The 18,698-nt window shown below is 38.8% G+C and overlaps 2 protein-coding genes across 4 annotated transcripts in view; one reads left to right on the top strand and one right to left on the bottom strand.

Annotated features, from left to right (window-relative positions):
* The first annotated feature begins 517 nt into the window (after window positions 1-517).
* On the top strand, window positions 518-16,628 carry brd7 (bromodomain containing 7). Of its 2 annotated transcripts, none has more exons than XM_085425719.1 (17): window positions 518-644; window positions 1,029-1,222; window positions 1,344-1,437; window positions 1,525-1,582; window positions 1,737-1,881; window positions 2,361-2,471; window positions 5,687-5,856; window positions 6,584-6,698; window positions 8,018-8,093; window positions 8,733-8,840; window positions 8,932-9,067; window positions 9,971-10,082; window positions 10,206-10,253; window positions 10,926-11,007; window positions 12,572-12,715; window positions 16,213-16,353; window positions 16,452-16,628. In XM_085425719.1, the coding sequence occupies exons 1-17, from the start codon at window positions 596-598 to the stop codon at window positions 16,460-16,462; spliced, it is 1,794 nt and encodes a 597-aa protein (XP_085281845.1). In that variant the 5' UTR covers window positions 518-595; the 3' UTR covers window positions 16,463-16,628. The 2 variants fall into 2 exon arrangements, with proteins under 2 accessions (XP_085281845.1, XP_085281760.1); XM_085425634.1 differs by having other exon boundaries at window positions 16,447-16,628.
* Window positions 16,629-16,630: 2 nt separating this feature from the next.
* adcy7 (adenylate cyclase 7) overlaps window positions 16,631-18,698 on the bottom strand; it is a 62,196-nt gene continuing 60,128 nt past the window's right edge. For both annotated transcript variants that reach the window (XM_085425420.1, XM_085425503.1), the window contains 2 exons: window positions 18,381-18,505; window positions 16,631-17,954 (listed from right to left, as the gene is read on the bottom strand). In XM_085425420.1, coding sequence (XP_085281546.1) covers window positions 17,808-17,954; window positions 18,381-18,505 — 272 coding nt within the window. In that variant the 3' untranslated portion in view covers window positions 16,631-17,807. The remainder of the gene's footprint in view (window positions 17,955-18,380; window positions 18,506-18,698) is intronic.

Below are 18,698 nucleotides of genomic sequence, written 5' to 3'. Positions count from 1 at the left end.
AAAAACAAGCTGTTACTTCAGGTTTTTTCTAATATTGCACCACTTGCAAATTTCCTGGCTTCATAAAGGTGCAATACTACATTTTTTCTTTTCATCATGAACTTTCCCTTGTTGTATGTGTTTATACTCACAGTACTGGAGTTGGACATATCTTCTAAGCATCTCGATTTTTTATTTTATTTTATTTTTTACTTATCCATATATTAAAGGAAAATGAACATTCTGTATATGATTCAGGCGTGCTGAATTATCAATACATAACGAGTGTGGTTAACATGTGCTCCCTGTATTTGTATGTGGCTTAAGATTGATTGAATGATTTCTCCAGGTGAACGATTATTATCATATGTTATTTTAAAGGGGGGTCATGGCAAATGGCAGTTATGCAGGCCTGGGTCCGTGATTGAAGTTTATTTCAAAGGTTATGTCGCCTCCTTCCGGCTGGAAGGGCGGCCGTACCCATAGACATGGGTATTACCACCGCCGCACCGACAGGTGACGCTGCAAGTGTATCTACCTCTGGTGAAATTTTACTTCAGCTACCACAGTGCTCAGCCACAGCAGTTGGCCGCCGGTGCAGACCAAAATATAGACAATGGGCAAGAAGCACAAAAAGCATAAGTCCGAGAAGCATGGATATGAAGGTATTTCATCCCATACAGTTTAACTGCTTATCAGAATAAACCGTTTTTACATTTTAAACTAACTCGTAGACCCTGTGTTTTTGTATTGTAGCACTGTTAGCACGACAATAGAGCTAGTTGGTAAACTAGCTTATTGCTAAACTACCTTCCCGACTTAGTTATATGGATATCTACACGTTTCCATCATTTTTTAAAATGAAAAATAATAATACTGAGGTGGTGATGTGTGAATACAATACATTGTTCGCTAGACGTGCAGCGTAAGTTAAATGACTTCGAGTTAGTTGTTAGCGGCTATTGTTTCTAGCTTTCCTAAGCTGCCGTATGTTCTCACTGTAGTCACACACCATTATTTTGATTATTAATCGATATTTGTTTGTACAGAATATGGAGACAGACCACTGAAGCTGGTGCTGAAAGTGTCCGGAAATGAAGTGACGGCAGGAAGCTCGAGCCTTGACACTTTTTATGACGAACAGCCGGCTGACTTTGACAAACCCAAAGACAAGAAAAAGAAGAAGAAAAAGGATAAAGAGAAAAGCTTTGGGTCACCAGAGGAGGAAAAGGGGAAGAAGAAGGTAAACATCATATCTGTTGGTATAGATAATTTAGCATATAATGTTAAATATTTTAAAAGGGTAGTGTGTGTGTGAATTTAATGTATGTATGTATGTTTGTTTGTTTGTTTGTTTATTTTAGGTAACTAAAAAGAAGAAAGGGCAGGAGGCAGATGGAGATGATGACCGGGAGCAGAGCAGGACTCCTATACGTTCAGAGATTGATAAACAGGAAGGTAATGTTAAATATTTCCCAAATTAATACTAACACTTATTCTGAAGGTTGTTGAAAGAATCTTAAGTTATTTTGCTCCTTTCCACAGAAAAAGAACAGACTCCTCTGCAGGAAGCTTTGAATCAGCTCATCAGGCAGCTCCAAAGGTGCAGCAGCATTTATCACCTATTGATCAGGGATAATTGTGCATTTACATTTTTATTTGACATTTAGTAATATCTATAAATAATGAGGTGAGCAACTCACCGCATTAGGTAATGATATTTCTGCAACTAAAAACTGTTTGTGTCTCCTCTGCAGGAAAGACCCGAACGCATTCTTTTCATTTCCAGTGACAGACCTCATTGCTCCTGGTTACTCTGCAGTCATCAAGCGTCCCATGGACTTCAGTACAATGAAGGACAAAGTAAAGAAAGAGTGCTACCAGTCACTGGATGAACTCAAGGTACATGTCTGTGTACTATTGCATTCGGTTAGAAGAAATAAATAAAACCGTTCTTTCAAGTTTAAAGACACAGCTCTTGTAATTGCTGATACTCTAGCTTACTGTAGGACACACTGACGTGGTGCTTATGGAGGACTCCCAGGTCCTTTTACATCCACTAATGATACTTGTTTTGGGTGAAAAAATTAGTATTTTTTCCCTTCTTAATGTATGTTCTGATACTTGATGTTTTTTGCCTGTCTTTGATGACAAGTAGCTTCAGTGCAATTTACAGATTATACTTCTTTGTTTGATCAAACTGCTAAAACTTTGTCAATGATGTCTTCACCTTATTCAAAAAAAATTTAAATCATGTTAAAAATGTTAAGTATATTTGTTTTCCCTAAAGGCCACATTTGAACACATTTTTAGTGTGTTTTAACTAACAGAAGCTGTTGTATTTGTCATGCTTTAAAATGTTACGCATGTCATTGATGCAGGTTGATTTCAGGATTATGTGTGAAAATGCCATGATTTACAACAAACCTGAGACAATCTACCACAAAGCAGCACGGAAACTGTTACATTCAGGAATGAAGATCTTGAGCCAGGTATCGTGACCTTGGACCGTCATTTTCTTTGACCTCTTTTACTTGGGGGTAATTTCAGAAAATCAGAATCAGAAACTTTATTGTCATTGTCATGAGAACAACGAAATTAAGAATGGTCCCCGATCATTGCATCATCCCTAGCAATATCAAAATATAAATAAAACAATAAAATTCAATAAATAAAATAGATAGAATACTTAAAATACTAATAAGATATAACAGTAAAACATTCACATACATTCCCACACACATGCTTCAGACCGTGCATAGATTAACACAAGAGTGGCGTGATGGACATTTTTTTTGTAGTATTCAGATGTGTTATTGCAGTTGGATAACAGCTGTGTTTGAGTCTATTAGTCCTTGCTCTGATTGCCCTGTACCGTCTGCCTGAGGGCAACAGTTCGAACAGGGAGTGGCCAGGATGTGAGGTGTCTTTTATGATGTTTTGGGCCTTTTTAAAACAGTGGGCGTTGTGTAGAACTTCCAGTGTGGGGAGAGGGCAGCCAGTGATCTTTTGGGCGGTGTTAATGATCCCTTGGAGTGCTTTCCTCTGAGCCCCTGTGCAGCTAGTGTACCAGATGCATATGCAGTAAGTTAGAACACTCTCAATGGTGGCTCTGTAGAAGGACACCAGCAGTCTCTGTGTGATGTTATTCCTCCTGAGAATTCTCAGGAAGTACAGTCTCTGTTGGGCCTTTTTCAGCAGCTCGGAGGTGTTCACACTCCAGGAAAGGTTCATCAAGTTTTTAAAAAATTAAAAATTAAGGAGCTTTATTTTAAAACAGTGTACATGATAACAGAAAACTTCTGTTTGAAAGCCCCCAAAAATATATTATTTCAAATTATTTCAAATAATTTTTTGTGCATCTAAATTTTTATAAAGCCTAATGTATGACAAACTTTGCAGTAATTTTAAAGTTGTAAAGACGATTTGTGTCTACATTAGCTGTTGTACTTTCTTTGTAGACATCTGTCAGCAATAAAACCTGCACACAAACATACTGCATTCATATGCACCAATTTTTCTTTTATAATTATATAACCATAACATTATTTGAATGGCACTTTTTAAAACACATAGTTCCATAGTAATAGTACAGACAGAAAATGAAACATACAGTCTTACATTCGTTCTTACATACGAAGGGGTAAACATTTTAAGAAAAGTTAACATATAAAAATTTGCTGTCATCAGTCTTTTAAAACAAGGAAGCTTGTATCAAAGTTAGTGAGCTGAAACCTCAAAAGCTTGGTCGTCTCTGGATTTAAAATAGAAGAGTGTGGAATAGTTCACAGTAGGGCTGCTCGATTATGGCAAAAATGATAATCACGATTATTTTCACTGAAATTGAGATCACGATTATTTGACGATATTTATTTAACCCTTTAAGACCTACTATAGAACCAAGTCCACCAGAGCTTATATTATTTTTTTACATGCTGTAGTGCCATTTGTGGGAGCATTTCAAGTTGCTATACATCAGTACAACTGTTATAGCCCATATTTTAATAATATGTATGCATTAAGTCCATAGTAATTACATAAATTGCAAAAAAGTGCAATAAACTACAAAAAAAATTGAAAATCGCTTTTGTTTTGTTTACATATATTTCTACTTGGAGAAATTTAAGAGGTTTATCCCTCAAAACTTTAAATACAATAAAGTTGCAAAAAATAGTTTCCCACCACAGGAAATTTATTTTGAGTGTTTTCATAGTTTTATTTTGGAGATACAGCAATTTTTATATACTGCATGAAAAACAAAAAACAATCCTATGATGCAAATTTGCAAAGAAAACAGCATGTGCATCATTTCACTGTGGGAAGTGTTACGAACAGCTGATAGGAACGGCAAAGCGTGTTTCTGGAATATTATGTTTTTGTTCCTGCAAGCGCTTTTTATGCAATTTTTGCAAAGCTATATGTGGAACGAAACCGTGACCGAGGACAAGCTGATGGCATCAGATGTAAATACAACTCCTCCGGTTTCATATGCAAAACAAATTATTGCGCTAGCTTACACGGTTCAGGTTCTACAGGGATTTAAAAATAGTTACGCAAAACGGAGCTTGCTGCTCTGACGGCTTTAAAGGGTTAACAATGACTTTAAAAAAATAATATAAAATAGTGTGCAACACCACTGAAGTTTTTCTTTTTTAAACTCTCTTTTCAACCAACGGCAGTCACTCTCCAAATAACTTCTGCTTAGCTTTCCGAGCTTCCCTCGGGTCCTCTTAATCAGCGGTCTCCAACCTTTTTTGCGCCACGGACCGGTTTATGCCCGACAATATTTTCACGGACCGGCCTTTAAGGTGTCGCGGATAAATGAGGGAGGGGCTAATAATCGGCTCAGTCATTTTTAATGATCGTTGAAAGCCCAGATCGTAATCGTGATTAAAATTCGATTAATTGAGCAGCCCTAGTTCACAGACTGTAATCAGATGACTGGAGAGGCCAGTTGTTGGAATGTGGTGTCACTAGCACTGTTATATAGACAGGAGCCTGGCCATGTAGGGCTTTATGTGTTATTAATAACATTTTAAAATTAACTAAAATGTTTTGTTTTTGTGAGCAGCAGAGCTGCTGCATTCTGAACAATTTGAAAACAGGCTCATAGTAATCTAAAGATTGTGGCTCAAGAGTTGGCAGTTCATCTTGTAATCGGAAGGTTGCCAGTTCGAGCCCCGGCTCAGACAGTCTGGGTCGTTGTGTCCTTGGGCAAGACACTTCACCACTACTGGTGGTGGTGGTCAGAGGGCCTGGTGTCGCCAGTGTCCGGCAGCCTCGCCTCTGTCAGTGTACCCCAGGGCAGCTGTGGCTACAATGTAGCTTGCCATCACCAGTGTGTGAATGGGTGAATGAATGTAGTGTAAAGCGCTTTGGGATCCTTAGGGACTAAGTGAAGCACTATACAAATACAGGCCATTTACATAAAAAGTGAGTTACAATAATTGAGACAGGAGAAAAGTGAATTATGTACTAAAAGTTCCAAAATAGCATTCAAATAAGGACCCAGGTGTTCTCTACTGATAAATAGCCTGCTGTAAAATAATCTGTAAGTCAGGCTGCTGTAACCTTGCTTTAGGAACAAAGCAACAGTTGGGGGCAGCAGATGCTCACAAACTCAGCACCACAGTTTTCTTCTCCTTGGTTATTTTTTTTCTCTTTCTTAAACCCAAGTAAAAAGCATGTTTTTCACCTTCCCTAATAGGAAAGGCTGGACAGCCTGAAGCAAAGCATAGATTTTATGGCTGGTCTTGACCCTTCTGCCAAACAACCTTTGAAATCTGAGGAACAAACGAGCACCTTTCTGGACCAGAACAAGGAGGGACCTGCGACTACAGACAGCAGCGAGAGGTCACAGACACCCAGCACTCCCAGGTCCTTTCACATGTTGACTTTGCACACGTGTCCTTAAGCCTTGATGCCACATTTAAGTGTAGCTTGGAGAGCCCAGACTGCAAGAGGGATTTTAATAATACTCCTGACCATACTGTCAATATTTTAACCCCTTAAAATTACAGTTGGCCTGACACAATTACATATTTGTAAAATTAAAAGAGTAGAAGGTTTCACATTTGTATCAGCAGAACTGAGAAATATGAAGAGATGCAGCATATGAGTGGAAACAGTTTCCCATAAGTGCACCGTGTTGATTCCTGTGAGCTTGTTTTCCACTGTGGAGCTGGAGGCTGAGAATGTGGGGAATGCCTGATGACATGCTGGGGCTTGTTTTCTCTTGGCTATCATCTTTTACAGCTGTGTTTTAACTTGGTGATGTAACAGAACCCGTATGCTGACATTATGCATTTTATTATGACTCGCTATAAGAGGACGAGCCCCAGAAAGCCACGTAGTAGGCTGTTTTTCATTCAGTTACCTTTTATCTCGTAAAATATGCTGTCTCAAAATCTGTTCGTTGACGTCAGCAAACGCTTACAGGTAAATTATCTGAGGAATGAACACAGATTGTGGGCATACAATGAACAGAAAAACTCCTGCAAATTTCCTCTCTGCTGTGTGTATACTTTTTGTTGTTGCCACAAAGTACATTCACGGTCACAGTGTCTCATCATCTGGCATCTTTCAATTTGTTTTTCATTTGCAGACAGGACAAAGACTCTAAGGACGAAGCAGCAAAAGCAGAGAAAGAGCTTCAGGAAATACGCAAGGTCATTGAGAAGTCTGGAGGAAAGCTGTCCAACAGAGTGCTGCAGTCTGATGTGAGAAAACAGAGTTAAACACAAGAACACGCTTTCAAACTGATATATCTGATCTTTTAGATCATAATGTTTCAGATGGCATTGTGGTATTACAGGTCCCATTCTCTTAAGAATGTTCTAAATAACTTTGTGGAATGACTTGCTCATAAATCTTAAGCAGTTTTTACTGATTTAGACAAAATTTCCAACACTAAATACATTATCACACAGTATAACGCAGTATTTTGCACCATGGTTATCTTATGAATCAAAATAGTAACCATGGAAAGGAGAAGTTAAACTCATGTATAGCGGAAATGTAATTTCTTAAGCATAAATCCCAATTGTTTACACTTAAGAGCAGATGCAATTTAACTCGCTTTAGAGTACGTAGCCAGCAAGAGCTTGTTGAAAGTTGAAAGCAGTAATTGAATGAAATGATCTGAAGGGTAGATGAAAAAAAAGACATGAGAAGAAGCAGGATTAAGAAAAGTCATTGCAGATTAGATAAGGAAAATCTAATATGAGACATATATTAATCCTTTCAGATTTCCATTACATATAAATTGTAAATATTTACTTATGTTTTCTTTTTTTCTTCTCAGTGAGGGGAAAAAAGTAAGACAAAGCGAACCAACTAACCCCGGCAGATCCTCGTTTAACCCCATAGGGCCAGATTTACTAATATGTTGCACCAGAAAAAAAAGTTCTCTCAATATTTACAAATGGACAAAATTGTAAGAGTTGTTAACCTTTTGAACTTTAGCGCTATTTGGCGATTGCACTCACGCGCTATTTTGCCCCATTTAGGAATTTTGGCCCATAAAGTTGAATCAAGATATACTGATGTTTCCTTTTATTAATAAACAGATCATAGTGGAAGAATAGTTTGTTTTTTTACTTCACATTTTTGTAATTTCTTTAGAATTACAGAACAGCTGCTTAAGGTTGAAAAGACTTGAGTTACATGTTCTGGACACTGTGTTTTTAGTTTTGTGATGTAATCAGTGCTCACTGTTATTTTTACAGGCTGTGTGTGCAGTCTGTGACCACAGAGATTTAGAGCATGAATAAAAATGCTTTGCCGCTTTTGTTTTGCCAAAAGAGCTTTGGCGCTCTACTTTAAAAATTAGGCTTTGTGTTTAAAAACCAGTAAGGGCCCCAGTTTAAAATATATCCACACCTTCTTTTTTGTTTTAGACTCTGGAGACGATGTTGTAGAGTCAGTGCTGGTTATTTATCTGATGTCCATTGTGTCTTATCTAATTAACTACAATCCAATAATGTAATATTTTCTCATTATTTTTATTCCTCTTTCACTATCACTGTTTGTTTTGTAGTTGGAGTTTGCAAGGCGGAAGTCAGATGGCTCCACCACTCTGGCTATCCTCAACCCAGCAGATCCCTCAGCAGGAGGTGAGACCATTTTGGAACTATAAAAGAGCTCAATTAGACCAATTATTACAATTTGCCACAGCGGTGGATGTTCATATTGAATATGGCTTTAATGTAAAAAGATCAGCTCATATACCATTAATCCCTTTAGGCCAAAAGTGCAGGCTTGAATTTTGAGTCAAAGGGGTTTATGTAGGACAACCAATCAGAAGGAAACAGCTTAAAGAAAGAGGAGCTAAAACAGTCTGTTTTCAGTTGGAGTTATACTTCTGTGTTAAATCTACATCACAGAGACATTATAAGCGCAAAATGTTCTGAAACGCTAGAAATGTAACTACACGACTCCATCACTGCAGCCCACACAGTTATAAATGAAAACACCATCAGCTTCTGTTGTAAGCTCTGGCCGTGGATGAACTGAAAGGCTGCACCACTCTTGAAGTCCAAAAATACAAATATAGAAGCATAATATATCCACTTTACACAACAACATCTTATACACAAAAAAGCGAAATATAAGTTTCCTTTGGCTTCTTTGATTTTAATTTCTGTAAACTATGACTGGGAAATTTTAATGGTTGATTAGTATTTCCAGACCTATAAAAGAAATGATGATGCAGCCAGAGACTTGAGGGGAAAAAACTGTGTTTGCTGTTGCAGATGTGGGTTATTGTCCTGTGAAACTCGGCATGATGTCCAACCGGCTGCAGAGCGGTGTGAACACCTTGCAGGGTTTCAGGGAGGACAAGAGGAACAGGATCACCCCAGGTACGGCTCTACCTTTATGTTTCTCCATATTGTTGATATCAGAGTCTCAAAGGAAAGACAATAAATTATCTGTGTGCGGCACTTTCCACAGTGTCCTACATGAACTATGGGCCATTCACCTCCTACGCGCCAACCTACGACTCCAGCTTCGCCAACATCAGCAAGGAAGATTCTGACCTTATCTACTCTCTCTATGGAGACGAGTCCAGCCTGCAGGGCTCAGACAGGTATGAACAGCGTGTCTGTATAAGGACCCGAGCTCTGTGTCTTTTAAGCAGCGAGGCATTCCTCACTGATTACTTTCCAGATGTTCCTCTTTTTCCACTGGATTTTCTGTATCAGGAGGAGGTAAACTGTAAGCGGAGCCTCACCCTGACTCAAACCCTTCATCTCTTCGTAAACTTCAGTTTCATCTTGTTTCTGTTTTATTCTCTCATGATGTTCATGCTCATAACAGGTTGGTACATCTTGTGGAACTCCAAAGTGTTCAGAATGAAAAAGATCTAGGGAATATAAAAGCCATAAAAAGGTTTGAGTAGGTGAAGCTACATGGGCTCGTTCTATGATGACGGCTGCAGCCAGTGGGGACCATTAGTTATCCATGACAGAATTTTAATTTCAATTTTATTTTTCTACATAATTTTTAGGATAATTTTAAGGAAATACATATATATATATATATGGTTGATCCTTAAATCATTCAACTGAAAAGTTCAGTAAATGCAAGGTGATTTAAAAAAAAAAAAAAAGGGGGGGGGGGGGGGGGTGTAAGCAATCAATTTTTCCAAGGGGCTATGGGAAACTGGGACTACTACATATTACTATATGTATTTAGCTTATTGTTACCACATGCTCGTCTCTTGTGTCTGTTTTTTCCTCTAAACGGAAAAGCACAGTATGATTTTTGTTTACAAATTAATGAAAATCTTTAATTACCATTAGTAGCACGTCCTTATTTGACTGGTTGTGTAGGCGGTGCAGTTATTTTTCCACCAATTTGCAGGAGTGTCAATATCAACTACTTGTCATTATTCTCAGTCAACAAAATGATTCAGACTTTTACACCGCTGCTGCATAGGAAATAACTAGTAAATAACTAGTAAAGTTTCATTTGGTTGGTTGTTTGGCAGCTTGTCAGAGTTCCTGGCCAAATCAGAAGAGTATGTGTACAAACTGGCAGACAACCTCCTGGATGCAGTGACAAACGGAGAGCATTCAAGAATCTTGAAGGACACCGAGCAAGTAAGCTTTTCTCTGACGTCATTTGTTGTTTTTTGTTTCAGGACAGGAAAGTCTTCCAGTTGACTAAATAAATGTTTTTGTTTTGCTTTGGGGGGGGTGTTTTTGTCATTTTTTTTCCTCCAGCAAGTAGAGCAGCTGTCAAATATACAAGAGGACAAGGATACCGTGGAGGTGAGAGAATCTGGAGCTGAAACCCTGATCAAAAAATGTGCAGCATGTAATAGAAATGTGCGTGAGGTGAGTCGAGTGACGAGTGCCAGCGTTCGCTATGTAATACAAAACCGGAGCCACTCATCCTCATCAGCACTGCTTTTGAAGCTGCTGCTGTTCAGTGCAAAGCATATCACGTGCTCCTCCATTATACCCCATGGATTTAATTTGTGTTCTAGATGGCCTCAGCTGATGACTGCTGCATCCACCAGCTGTGTCAACATAGCAGGGGCCTGGTGTAAAGATGGAAAGAACATTTCCTTTTAAAACACAGCAGTACTACATGCTCAAGGCCCGCTGTTGGAGAATTTTGAGAGGACTGTTTTCCTCTACTGCCCACTGACTGTGAAGCTGAATCGCTCCTCAGAGCAGTAGAGGAAACCAGAGCAGGGGCCCACCGTCAGACAAACAGCGGCCCTTTGTGCTAGCTTCTTGCTGTTTTTGGCCGCCCTCCAGTTTACTCTCATCCCCTGCTCGGGTGTTGCAGCTTTTGATTAGGCCTGATTTTATTGTAGTGAAGAAGTAGCATGACAAAAGAAGCTTCAAAAGATTGTGATGTTCCCTTTTATGTCCAGTGTGGAATGCATTTTTCTAATCTAACTAACCATGTTGTTTCCCCTCTGTCTTTGGTAGGTAGCTGACCCCCAAACATGTGACAGACTGGATTTCCTGCGCTCTGCTGCAGGCCTGCAGATGACTGAGGAGCTTTCTGAGGGTAAAACGTCTGACTTTTTTTTTTCTGTATTTAAAGTGGCAGCTAATTACACTTTTAGGAATGATCAGAACATCTTTAAAATGTTTAATTTGGTTCCTTTAGAAAGCACTATAAACACATGTCATTAATACTTTTCATCTTTCCATGATGAAAACAAGCTAATCAAGATAAAATGCTTATTGTGCCGAATTCTGTTTCGCAATCATGCTCGTTTTGTCATTCAGGCACCTCCACGTTTTTTTTTCCACCCAAAAGCCCAAATTACATTGATGGACTCATTCAGTTCATTTTTTGTCACTGCCCGGTCCTCAGCCCTGGATCTGTGTTAATTACATGATCAAAAACTTGTGACCTTAGTAATTGTGATGAAATTTTTTGCCAAAATCAAGCACCTAATGTTCTACATCTACATACACATGTAGATCTACATCCACAGGAAACTTTCAGTCACTACAGCCCTGACCCTAACAATTCTTAAGTGGTTCAATTCATACCTGGGTTTTGGTTGTTGTTTTTTGGGGAGTTTTTTGTTGTTGTTGTTTTTTAGGGAAATGGGCAGTAGGGAAAACAGCCCTTTTTTTTGTTTTTTACCACAGGGAACGTCACTTAATCATAAACATGATCATCAAAATACTGAAATTTACCTGGAGAAAAAAAACATCTTTAAATATCACAGCACTCACCAGACTACCAGGATCTACCTGAGCATTAACATCCTACAATGGATATTGTGATAGAGCATGATGGAATTATGATACAAGTTTGCAGACCTTCAGTTCTCGTGTCATAATTCTTAGTCCCAATTTTTTGCAGGATCTTTATCTTTAAGATTAAAAGTACCTTTGGATGAATGCTGTTGCTATTTAAATAAAACTGAGATGACAAAGCCAACATGGGAATGTATCTTTTCAATTATTCTGCATGAATGCACTGTTACTGTCCCCACTGGCTTCCCATCGTTCTTTGATGGTATGACAATCAAAAAGGGATTTATTTTCCTTCTTAGTGGTATTAATTTTTAACTCAGCAGAAATATTTTTAATGCCTTTTCTTGATGGCAGGAAATAAGAATTGTGGCACTACAGGCAGTTTAAGGACCTGCCTCATGCTGATGAGAAGAGAAATGAGAATCAGAAAACTACAAGTTCACATAGTATTGGGGATATGATGAAAAATCTGTCATGGTACTTTTTAAAATTCATGGCCATTATTTATTATAATATTTGTTCTCCCTATGTATATACATAAGTGTACCGTGGCTCATTGTTCTGTCAAGATAGTACATAATGTAAACATTTTAATGTCTAAAGCTGTTTGAGCGACATATTAGCTGTCCATCGTCCTATTATGTTTCCTTTGAGATCTTTCTAGAGTTCTTCTGTCATCAGCTTTCGGCACCTTCGAGTATTAATGTAACACGAGAACCCAGGGGTCTGTGTCAGGGCTCAGAAACAGTGGCTATATTGTGTTAGAAAGAAATGATTTGCGGGGGGGTTACCAGAAGGTAACTGGAGGAACTCAGAGGAAGTATTTACTTGCTGCGTGTTCTCCTTCCCTCACACAGAAGCCCTGAACATCCAGCAGAAATTGGACGAGACTACAAAGCTCCTGCGCAACTTGCAGGAAGTTCAGAGGGAACGTCTGAGTGCCAAGCAGCCACCAAACATGATCTGCTTGCTGGCCCCGACTGCCAAGGAGCTGGAGCTGGGTAAGAGCCTCATAGTGCATGGGCGTCTTTGTTCTTCCACTAAAGTCAGCTGTAGACCTCGAACAACACTTCATTTACCTCTGTAGCCTGCATCCTTCACAGGTGTGGTAGACATTGGCCTGATTCAGATCACTGGGACCCCCTTTCCAGAATATTTTTCTTTCAATCAATCAATCTTTATTTATAAAGCACTTTTCATACAGAAATGTAGCACAAAGTGCTTTACATGGTTAAAAGCAGCCCACCCCGCCCTCCAACTCACTCCCCACACTCTCATTAACATAAACGATCATGGATACATACATACATACACACACATCCCCCCTCAGGGTCTGCGAGGGTTCATATGGTAAAAGCAAATGTGAGAGATAAGAAGGCCCAAGACCATTAAGACATTTAAAAACCAATAAAAGAACTTCAAAATCGATCCTGAAACACACGGGGAGCCAATGCAGCGTTTCTAAAACCGGTGTAATGTGGACCCGCCCTCTGGTCTTCGTCAGCACACGAGCTGCAGAGTTTTGTAAAAGTTGTAAAGGTGAAATATTATTTTTGGGGGGACCAGAGAGCAGGGCATTACAGTAATCAATGGACTGGTAATAAAAGCATGCGTCAACATCTCCGTGTTGGCCCGAGAGAGAATAGGGCAGACTCTGGTTATATTTTTTAGATGATAAAATCCAATTTTGGTTACATGTTTAATATGTGGGATAAAACCAAGCTCGGAGTCAAAAATAACACCCAGGTTTTTCACTTGTAGCAAAGGACACAGTGAAAATGCCTGTAATTTAGACAAGAGTTTCTCTCTCTGAGGCTCAGGACCGATGATTAAAACTTCAGTCTTGTCCTGGTTAAGCTGTAAAACATTTTTTGCCATCCAAGATCTTATATCTAAATTACAGTTAAAAAGGGCATCCATTGGTCTGCTGTCTTTAAAAGAGTGAACCCAGCGGGGAAAAAACACATTTTGATGTAACCTGTGCCAAAATTTCTTTTTTAACCACTTAAACCCCACCCCCCGGTACCGGGGGCAAAAAGGAGGAGATCACGTTTAATCGATTATAACGCTGGTTGAGAAATATAAGTCCAGACGTGTGGTATCCACAGAAACCTCAGAATCTCAGCCAAAATGTCATATAAACCATTTCTACAACCACCAAACGCACTGGTTAGCTTCCAGGGCTATCACTGACTCCACACACCAAGTTTCACCACGATCAGACCAAAATTCACTGAATGAGCCGCAAAAGAAGACCACAAAAACACACAGTGGCGCAAATGCGCTAAGACAGAAATTGGCTTACCGTCCCAATTTCCTCCGTTATTTTTCGCTGGTAGCCACGTGATTACCAGTAGTTACCATGCCTACCTAGCCACATCAGAGCCGTTTTCCGTCAACAACCTCCATTTTAGACCCACCTACAGACACGTGACTGGACAGATGCAACATGTAGTAAATTTGGGCCCACGTAGGTTTTGGCATTACAACGTCTAAATGGTTGAAGTGACGTGAACTTGGCATCGTTACAGTGAATCTATTGGCTCAAACGATTAAAAAGGTGTCAATCACGCAAATTGACCAAAAGAAACCAAAGTTACAGCCCCTCGGAGTTTAAAGGGCCAGAGGCCAATCAAACGCTCTATGCGCACTGCAGAAAAGGGCCATTACCATGTAAATGTGTGGTTAATTCTTCAAAAATATATTTTTAAAAAAAGCATTTTTAGGCCTTATTAATTTCTGCTCTTTAATACCTAAAAAATCAACTGGCATGGTGTACAATTGTGCCAAAATTTGACATTTTTGTACAACATCTGGATATTCGTGTATTGACAGGGCTGTAATTTTTTCACCGTTTCATTTTAGAAACAAATCTTTGCACAGATGATGTTTATATGTTGGTTACTGAATTTCTGGAACCAAATGTGATCTGAGCCATATTTTTAAAAGGGTTATAAGCTAAAAAAAAAAAAATAGGCGAGGATAAAATCTAGTTACTTTTTCTGTGTTCCAGTCTCAGTAACTTTGACACAGTAATATCTGCTTCAATATTTACACCTCTGATGAAATTTCCCAAGTGTTAGCTTTATTTTGATACCAAGATTGTAAGGACAGAGTTTGTAATTGCAGAGAAATAATCAATTAAATTTGGGCATTACATTTTTGAGCAGGAAGCTCAGAAACCCCTTTGGGGCTTAAGAGGCTAAGAGACACATTTTGTGGAAAAGAACTTTTATGCTGAATGGCAATACGTAGCTCTCTATTTCAGATGACTTTATAAAATTAAAAAGCGACCTCTAATTTCATAGGCTATATTTACAATTAATAGGGTTTTCAGATAAACGGTTGTCCTTGATCACCATTTAATACTTTTGTGTTTAAAATAACCTCTTTACTCGGTAAATTGTTACTTAGGATGGTGTGACTTCATGCAGTGCTGAACTGAATTGTTACATGCTGTAACAAGTATTTTTCTGATAACTTAAGAGATAGCCTTGTGGAATGCCAGCACAGGCACCAGCCAATCAAATTAAGCCGAGGGAGCTAGTTCCTTATTCAGTTCAGCATCAAAATGTAGGAGACTTTAAACAAGAAACGTCAATTACTGTAAGTACAGTCAGCCACACTAGGCTGATTATCTTACAATAGGACAAGAATGAAATGAATTTCTTTTTGTTTAAATACAATTTCGCAAACCTGCCCATCAGTTTACTCACTGATTTAGGATGATTCATTGATTGCTTCCTTTCCATGGTAGAGCATTTAAACCATATATTTAAGCCACTTCCAGCTATCAACATGTATCAACATATCAGCTTGTTTTTCCTGAGGTCACTTCCTGTAAAGTGACATTTTGTAATGGATGTAACAGTTCTTAAGAAATGTGGTTCAGTTCATATCAGTTTTCTTTCTTTCTCTCGCTCGCCGTTTGTACTGATAACTTAATAGTTAGTCATGTAGAATGCCAATACAGGCACCAGCCAATCAAATCATGTTAAGTGTAAAGGCAGGAAGCTATTTCTTTATTCAGTTCACCATTAAAATGTAGGATAATTTAATTAATATAATATAATAACAAGGTTAATAGCAGTTCCGTTATCTTGCCTCAAGTGTTGTCACCATGATAAACATGTCAGCAGCATGCTCCTGCCATCACATTTAACATTATTAGCAGTTTGTTGATACGTCTGTATCTGTGTATTCAACAGTTAATAAATGAAAATTTAAGTAAAGGAGAGATGTGAGAAACGCCCTTCAAATATGAGTGTTGCCTGTTTTGCCCACCAGAGGACACTGTTTTTGCAGCTCCAAACAGCAGCTGATCCAAGTCAGAGTATCAATAGATATATAGATTAAAACAAACAAAAAATAACCAGATGTAGGCCTGGTAAATACAACCAGTCATACATCTGTTTTTTTTTTGTTTTTTTTTTAAATCTGCTTTTTCTTAATATCTTAATTTCCTGCTGTCTTCACGTTCATCCTCCTACCTTTACAGCTGAGAAGGTGACATCAAACTTGGCTGAGCTGACTAGTCAGGTGGCCCCATGTGATGTCAGCAGTATCTACGGCATCAGGAAGGCCATGGGCATTGCTGCCCCTCCAGACCCACCTGAGCTCTTCATAGACCTCACTACAGGTAAAAGGCAGTTTCTCTTAAGTTGTGTCAAATGCAGTATGTAACCTTACAAAAAACAGAAAATTGCAGACGAGAACTTTTCCACGTTTTCAGTGCAGGACACGGCTGAAGCCATGGAGACCAGTTGTCCAGATGTGGTTCCAGTTATCGCTGTGTAATGAAATTCCAAACACTCTCATTCAGTGTAATAACTTAAGTTTTGTACAAAAAGTGCTTTTTGTGTTACATTTGTATGCTTTTCGGCCAATAAACTTTTTTTTAATAAAAACCAACAACCTTGGCTCTTGTGTAACGCTGCGTGACAAACTGCAGACTTAAAACATTTATTACATTCTGTAACTGTACAAAAGTCAATGTCACATTTGTTCACAGAAAGGCCAGTACATTATTATTATTATTATTATTGTTGTTGTTAATATTATGTAACCACAATTACAGACAAAATGTTGGTCTCAGAAGATAAGGCCACAAGACAAGTTTCAGAGGCACAGAAAGTGATCCAGATCAGTTTAAGTGGTCTCTGAGCTGGGGCCAGAAAAAACATTCACAGCAGGCAGGTTGTTAGATCACACAGATCGAGGACATCGAAGAGAGCGTCACAGATACCCTTCATCGCAGCATATATGGAGACAGGCAGGCAAAGATGCTGAAAATGGATTTCTTATCTGAGCAGATTAAACACTTACACAGATGGCATACATAAAGAAAATGTATTTCCTCCTGAAATACAGTACGTACCTTAATATTAAATTATTGTTCCTAAGGCCAAACAGCACAGCTGGAATTCCTAAAAGGTCACATAAAGACCACAAAGTGATGGAAACCTAATCTTAATCTGCTTCAGGATTTGCAGTTTAGCCACAAAGTAAAGCTTCCTAGATTTACTTCTATAGATGGGAGCAAGAGAAGTTTCCCTGTCTTCTGCACAGCTGGTTTCTGACATTGAAACAGCTTAACACATTTATGTCTGGCTCATTACACAGTAACAGCAACAGTGTCCATCGCCTCTCAAAACGAAACCCATACAACTTTCAGATTCAAACAGAATCCACTGGAGATTTTTCCCCCTCTTATTTTTTGTTTTAAAAGACCAAAATGGACATCCAAAATCTCAACTGCATTTGGCTTTAGTACAATACACATTTTTTTTTCTATCACATAAAATTACAGACATGGAAAATAGTACAAAAGTGATCGATCACTTGTGTCAATGTGTTTGTGACTAGAAAAAGATGGTGATTGTACATACTGACCATCTCCTCAGTCATCTCCTGATCCAACCATGAGATGCTGGGTGTTGAATGCAATATCCACCACACAGCAAATAAGCAGTTCCTTTAAAAATCCTTAATTCAGTAACATCACAGGAACGCAGCTAGCAGGTGCGCATGTGTGACCAGCAGAAGTCTGTAAACTAGTTTGTCCCCAGTTCTTTTTGCAGCATTGACCTGGCCTCAGCTCAGACCCATACCTTGCTGCTTGCTCATATCGGTGCACACAAAGAAAGTTTTGAGCTCCCCTTTCCCCTTCACATTGATTAGTCCTCGACACTCGCATGAGTAGCCCAGGTCCTGCAACACGACAGACGTTTCCTCTGTTACCTGAAAGCAGGCAAAGCAAACGGAAAGGAAATTGGATTAGCCCAAATTCAATGCGAGACCTTCCTTGCAGCAAAATCATTTTCCCGTGACTACATTAAACAATACGCATCTCAGGTGGCACTTTGTCTCTGCTAATGGCTTTGATTCCAAAGTAATTTACATATTTTATCAAGTTAAAGCATGAATAGCTTTTGATCTGCCAATAAATGTGATACAGAGCATAAAGTGCAATTGGAAGAGAAAGAAACAATGTAACGGTTTTCTCAGAGGTGGTTCTCGTGGCTGGTTAAGGACAGGAGGAGTTTATTTTTGCAGCAGTTGAGATAGGTAAGGAAAATAAAACCCGAGTCCAGTTCGAAATTGGATCTTTTGTAAATGTTGAGATATGCTGTGTGAGAAGTGACCATTTGACCTTAAAGAACATACCTGGATTTTTCCCAGCTCTCCAGTGCTCTCCATTCTGCTGGCTACATTGACTGTGTTGCCCCAGATGTCATACTGAGGTTTCCTTGCTCCGATTACTCCGGCTATCACTGGGCCATGATTAATTCCTGTGGAAGAAAAACAAGCCCCCAATATGTTAAAGTTTAATGCTGTATTTTATAATAAAGTCTGTAAAGTTCATGTGCAGTGTTTATAGAGGTAAAATGGAATGAAAATGTAAGGCTGCGGTGACAGAGGATCAGGGGTACCAGAAAAGGTGAAATATTAGGAAGAAATAAAAGAAACATTTTAATGCATTAA

The sequence above is a fragment of the Rhamphochromis longiceps genome, linkage group LG1, assembly GCF_057381845.1.
Source record: "Rhamphochromis longiceps isolate RC_006_pf linkage group LG1, R_longiceps_female_GT1.1, whole genome shotgun sequence".
NCBI lineage: Eukaryota > Metazoa > Chordata > Actinopteri > Cichliformes > Cichlidae > Rhamphochromis > Rhamphochromis longiceps.
This window is presented reverse-complemented; position numbering and strand designations above follow the sequence as displayed.